Source organism: Bombus bifarius, unplaced genomic scaffold (genome assembly GCF_011952205.1).
Source record: "Bombus bifarius isolate JDL3187 unplaced genomic scaffold, Bbif_JDL3187 scf7180000009524_frag, whole genome shotgun sequence".
NCBI classification, from domain to species: domain Eukaryota; kingdom Metazoa; phylum Arthropoda; class Insecta; order Hymenoptera; family Apidae; genus Bombus; species Bombus bifarius.
The window spans coordinates 2,918-9,199 of NW_022885176.1; the positions used below are offsets into that span (position 1 = coordinate 2,918).

At 51.6% G+C, this 6,282-nt stretch overlaps 2 protein-coding genes across 2 annotated transcripts; both read right to left on the bottom strand.

Annotated features, from left to right (window-relative positions):
* Positions 1-218: 218 nt before the first annotated feature.
* On the bottom strand, positions 219-2,561 carry LOC117215326. Its single transcript, XM_033461696.1, has one exon. The coding sequence runs from the start codon at positions 2,559-2,561 to the stop codon at positions 219-221; it is 2,343 nt and encodes a 780-aa protein (XP_033317587.1).
* Positions 2,562-2,933: 372 nt separating this feature from the next.
* On the bottom strand, positions 2,934-5,831 carry LOC117215327. Its single transcript, XM_033461697.1, has 2 exons — positions 4,709-5,831; positions 2,934-4,201 (listed from the first exon to the last, which is right to left on the bottom strand). The coding sequence occupies exons 1-2, from the start codon at positions 5,829-5,831 to the stop codon at positions 2,934-2,936; spliced, it is 2,391 nt and encodes a 796-aa protein (XP_033317588.1).
* Positions 5,832-6,282: the final 451 nt, after the last annotated feature.

The following is a 6,282-nucleotide window of genomic DNA, read 5'->3' on the forward strand; positions in this document are numbered from 1 at the left end:
GGGCAACGAACCGCGGTGTCGATTGGTCATGACTTGCACTACTGCTCGAAGGGATGAGTAGGGAGTCTCCTACCATCGTGGTGGATAGATGACTGTGTGCGTGAGAAAAACCTAGCTTGTTTTATTACAGGACAAACGGATTGAAGACACATGGCGAAACAATACAGGGAAGTGAAAGTTATGGTGGGTCCTTAGGTTTATTGAGGGTCGAAGTGACGTTACGCAGGTCGGTTGTTGTGCGGTCGCGCGGGTTGGCGTGCAGATGTTTTAGGCGGCGTAACATCCTCCCCCCGTTGCGAGGGCACCGATAAAATTCTGGCTGTGGAGTCAGGTGCGTCGTTGGTGACCTCCTTCGCTCCGTGTGGACGTTCGGCTTCGACTGGATCTGGGTGGATGGGTAAGGGGACCAGTCTTTTGACACCGCGGTCCAGGATGCTTATTGCCGTCTGCACGGTAGCGGTCCGGATGATTCCGTCGGCTCCTGGATGGACCTTGATTACGCGGCCCAAAGGCCACTGCATAGAGGGCACGTTATCCTCCCTGAGGATTACTACGGTGCCTTCACGAATGTTATGTTTGCCCTTGTCCCATTTGTTGCGGCGGGTTAGCTCATTTAGGTATTCTCGATACCATCTGCTCCAGAAGTGCTGCTTAATCTGGTGAATGCGCTGCCAACTGGATAGCCGGCCTGATGGAACTGTCCTGAAATCACGCTCCCGTAAACTGCTTAGTGTGTCACCGATTAGAAAATATCCGGGAGTGAGGACAGGAAGATCTTTCGGATCGGATGAGATGGGAGTCAGTGGGCGTGAATTGAGAATGGCTTCAATTTCGATCACAAGGGTGTTGAGGTGCTCAAAGGTCAGGAGCTCCGTGCCGACCACGCGGATGAGATGGCGTTTGAACGCTTTAACCGCGGCTTCCCATAAGCCGCCAAAATGTGGTGAGTTCGGAGGATTAAAACGCCATTGTATTTGTCGGTCGGCGAGAAAATTCTGTACCCTATCCTGGTGGTCGTCGGACTGCAATAGGGTCCGGAGTTCTTGCAGCTCCCGATTAGCCCCGACGAAATTGGTGCCGTTGTCGGTGAGGATCGTTGCGCAGTATCCTCGCCGCGAGATGAAACGGCGTAGCGCGGCCAAGAAGGCGTCGGTGGTTAGGTCGCTGACTAACTCTACGTGGACAGCCTTTGTCGCCAGACAAACGAATATGGCGGCGTACGTCTTGATTTTACGTCGGTTGCGGTCCCTCCTCTCCTTGATGTAGAATGGGCCGCAGTAGTCGATTCCGACGTTCATGAACGGCCGCGATTCGGTAACACGCGCCTCTGGCAAATCACCCATCAAGTATTCCACTGGTGGAGGGTTGGCTCTGCAGCAGCGGACGCACCTTCTGAGAGTGCGCCATACCTGGCTACGGCCGTCGATCGGCCAATAGCGCAGTCTCACCGCGTATAGTGTAGCTTGTGTCCCTGTGTGATGATTGTTCCGGTGCTCTTGCTCTATAATTAGCTCTGTCACCGGGTATTTCGGTAGGATGATCGGGTGTTTTTGGCTGAAGGGTATGGCGGAGTTGGTTAGTCGTCCTCCTACCCGGAGTAGCCCATCTTCGTCGAGGAAGGGGTTTAATGGCTGTAGTTTCCCTCCAACGTCCTCGCTTCGATTTTTCTGGAGGATCCGAATTTCAGGCGCGAAATGACTGGATTGTAATATTTTTATTAGTCTGTTGTGCGCTGCAGTCAATTCGTCTGTGGTGAGATGGGCAGATCGGTGTTGCTTATGTCTCCATCGAAGACACCGGGCGACGATTCTTATTAGTCTTGGCCAAGACGAGTAACGATGGAGGAGTGTGTTGTCGTTAATATTCGTCCTCAGACAGATCGTCTTCTTTTGCTCCAGGAGGTCGACTACCGGTGTCGGGCTCCAGACCGGCCAATAGTTTTCGCTTTGCAGGAGCCACCTTGGCCCGTTTTTCCAAATGGACGGACATAGGAATTCCTTGGGCGTCTGGCCTCGGGAGATGAGATCCGCTGGATTATCGTCGGTAGGCACATGACGCCAGTCGGAGATATTGGTCTTGGTCTGTATCTCAGCGACTCGATTCGCCACAAATGTTTTCAAGGTGTGCGGCGAAGACCTGATCCAATGGAGCACGATGGTGGAGTCAGTCCAGTATACTATCCGCGATATTTTGGTCGTCAGGGCCTGTCGTATTGACGAAATCAAGGACGTCAAAAGAAGTGCCCCGCTTAATTCGAGACGTGGTATGGAGAGCGATTTGAGCGGCGCTACCTTCGACCGCGCCGTGAGGAGCCGAGTCCAAATATTGTTCTTTCGGTCCGTTGTCCGCACGTAGACGCACGCCCCATATGCCCTTTCGCTAGCGTCACAGAATTCGTGTAGCTCAATTTTCGTTGCGGATTCTATGATGGTCTTCCGAGGGAACCTTGCCGCATTTAACAACGGCAATTGGGTGTGGTATTTGATCCATTCGGTGTGTACGTCTGTCGGAAGGGATTCGTCCCAATCTACCTTCAATGTCCAGACTTGTTGCAAAATCATTTTTGCTCGAACGATTACCGGCGCGAGCAATCCTAGTGGATCATAGATTTGTGCGATGACTGAGCTGATTGATCGCTTTGTGACTCGGGAAGTGTCACTGTTCGTCTTGACCGAATATAGTATGGCATCGTCGGCTGAATCCCAAAAGACGCCGAGTGTTTTTAACATGGATGACTCACCGAGATGTAATTTCTGGTTGGTGTCTTCCTCAGGTAGCCCTCGTAGCAGACCCCGATCGTTTGATGCCCATTTGCGGATATTTAGACCGGCTAGCTTAAGTAATTTCGTGAGATCATTCCTGACTGATAAGGCTTCGTCCTTTGTATCGGCTCCGGTCAACGCATCGTCGACATAGAAGTCTCGCCGTAGGATCTACGCTGCTCTCGGAAATCGAGGTCCCTCGTCTTCTGCCAACTGTTTGAGACATCGGATGGCCAGATACGGGGCTGCGGATAGACCGAACGTTACGGTGTTGAATCGGTATGTTTCGATCTCTCCGTTGTCGGCACGCCACAGAATCTTTTGATAAGGACGATCTTCTGGACGTAGGATGAATTGACGGTACATTTTCTCGATGTTGCCGGTAAGGACATATTGAAATGACCGGAATCTCAATAGGATGTTTCTCAGGTCTTCTTGTAATTTCGGGCCCGTATGAAGGGCGTCGTTTAGAGACACTCCCGTGGTACTTGATGCTGAGCCGTCGAACACAACCCGGAGCTTGGTGGTGTCGCTCGATTCCTTAATCACGCCGTGATCTGGTAAATAATATCCGTGGTCGGTGGCGTGATCCGTGTTGATCTTCGTCATGTGACCCAAGTCTAAATATTCTTGAATCACAACACTATACGCGGTTTCATATTGTTTGTCGCGTTGGAATCGACGATGAAGAGAGGCGAGCCTGCTCATTGCAGCGGCCTTCGATGACCCTAGTGAGGAAAGCTTTTCGTTGAATGGTAATGCAACGATGTATCTGCCTTCCTTGGTTCGTCGGACATGGTTTCGGAAATGTTCTTCACATAGTCGTTCAGATTCCGAAAGATGAGTAGTGGCCGGTCCCTCGTCGATCTCCCAAAACCGTGCGAGGTCCTCTTGCAGAGCCGTTGTGGTTGCGTGGAACGTATTTATCGCGGTTTGGGACGTTGGACTCCCCCCGATTACCCAGCCGAACCGTGTTTTTTGTAGAAGTAGTTCAGGTTGGCCTGGTTGCGCCAGATTGACCTGCCCGATGCACAGCGACGCAAATGTTGATCCGGTACTAAGTAAGACATCGATCGGGGCTGGGCAATGGAATTGTGGATCGGCTAGTTGAATATTTCTGGGTAATCCCAGACTCGAGGGGTCGATGGGCTCGCTTGGTATGAAGGTCGATATGGCCGGGATAACAAGAAATCTCAATGTTTTCTTATACTTGCCGTCCGTCGACGTGATTGTGGCCGTGGTGTATCGTTTTGCCGTGGTGTATCGTTTTGCCGTGGTGCTCAAATTGTCGAGGGCTCCGATCTGGATCGCACATCTCCTTTGCTTTATACCGAGGGAATTCGCGAGCTTGTCGGTCATGAAGTTCATGCTCGACCCAGTGTCGAGTAATGCTCGGGCTCGGATTGGATGTGCCTGTTTGTTCAAAACCTTGATCTGTGCTGTGGCCAACAGATCATGATGCAGAGGGGTGTGGGGAGATGTGTTTGTTAGTCCGATCCCCCTTGCTGTCGTAGTCTCAGACAGTCAGTTTTGCCCCGGTTGGGACTTGGACAAGGAGGTTGGGGTGGTGTTCTTGATCCGGGCTGAGCGTGACTCGTACGAGGCATGCTCTTTCGTACCTCTTGGAGCCGAAGATGTATGTTTCCGTGAAGTGTCGGATGTTCGCCTCGACTTGTGGGACGACCGCGACTTCGATGATCCAGATGGTGATTGTTCGGTGGAGGCTCGCTTGTGTGATGAACGACTGCCCGACGACCGACCGCTCGGTGCGCGACTGCCCGACGACCGACTGCTCAGCGACCAACCGCTTGCCGATCGACCGCTTGACGATCGACCGCTTGACGATCGACCGCTCGAAGATCGACCGCTCGACGACCGTGAGTCTACCTGGGTTTGTTCGCGGTGTAGATAAGTATGGTGTCGGTGACCGCAGATACGACACGAACCCGATGTACACTGTGTCGGCGAATGTCCTCTGCCTAGGCAATTTATACACAACGATGCCTTCTTCACGATCTGAAAACGTTTGGTCGATGATTTGGCCTTGAAGATTTTACAGTGTCTGATCTCGTGAGGTCCGTTGCAGGTCGGACACACCACCGTTCTGCTGGTTGTAGCAAGGGTTCGCCCATGCGGTGTGGTTGTTCGCTGACTGTGGTGTTTGTGGGTTGACCCTTTTGATTCCTTCTCTTTAGAGAGGAATTGAGTCCCGTTCGCCCGTGTTTTGAGAAAGTCTATCAGATGCTGATAGGATGGCACCTGTTGGCGGGGCAGTGTGCGTTGCCATTTACGCAGGCTGGACGAGGGCAATTTCGACGCGATCAATTCGATAATCGCTATATTTGATGTGACGGGCTCTTTTAGGTGTTCGAGCGCCTTTAGATTTACGCTGATGGTTTCCAACAAATCCTCTAGGGCTTCTGGAGTTTCCTTTTTGATTTCCGGATAGTTGCGCATCAAATTCCAATGGCGCATGCAGATTTGGAGGGGGCAGTTGAACTTATCCTTCAGTGTGTCAAGCGCGATGGGATAGTTGGCCTCTGTAAGTTCTAATGACTGGATACTCTGTGCGGCCCGTCCAGTTATAGATGAGCGTAGATGCTGGAACTTTTGGACATTCGTCAAACTTTCGTTACGGTCCACTATGGATGAGAACGTGTCGTAGAAATAGGTCCAGTTCTCGAGGGCACCGTCGAATTGGGGCACGCGGACCTCTGGAACGGTGGTCGGCTCTGGTTTCCGGCATGTCTCGCCTGTTTTTGTTGTCGACGGGGTTGTTGCTGACATTTGCTCAAAGAGACCTAGGAACCGCATGTCAAGCTCCCGATGCTCTTGCGATAACGAAGCTACACGCGCATCTTCCCCCTCATCTAACCCATCTAACTCTTCTTGAACCGCGAGTATCCTCCTCCAAAGTTCATCGAACGAGCTGCGGCAAGATGTTAGGAAGATTCTGTTTGCCTTCCCAGACGCTACGTATTCATCGAGTTCGCGCCTTATGGTTGCAAGTCGACCGGCTAGGGTGCCTCGTCTCCGCCGTAACGTGCTGATTGGTTCAGCTTGGGCCATATTTGATTTTAATAATATGAACGATCTTACCTTGATCAAATGGACGTTGATCTGGGATTCGGTTGACAATCGTTACGATGCGGCGTGGGCTCGTGTAGATGCTGAGCGACGGAGGTGCTCCTCTCCGATGGCGGTTCCCTTGATCAGTTGACTAAGTGGTTGGAACTTGGATTTCACGCGACACTGTATAGTCACTGGTCAGTGTACTTTTTGGCGGCACGAAATCCGGCTCGAAGGACCATGTAAATTTCGACCAATTGCGGGGAGACGTAATCGCGAGGAGAGACGTCAACGGGGGTCGTAAATCCCCGTTACGATTATAGCAATCGACACCACGAATTGATCGATCCCCTGATTTCCGTTGAGATAATAGGGGTGATTGAGTTTGTATAGCACTGTGATTCACAGAATTATAAATTATATATTTCCAACACTTAGATTACACTGACGT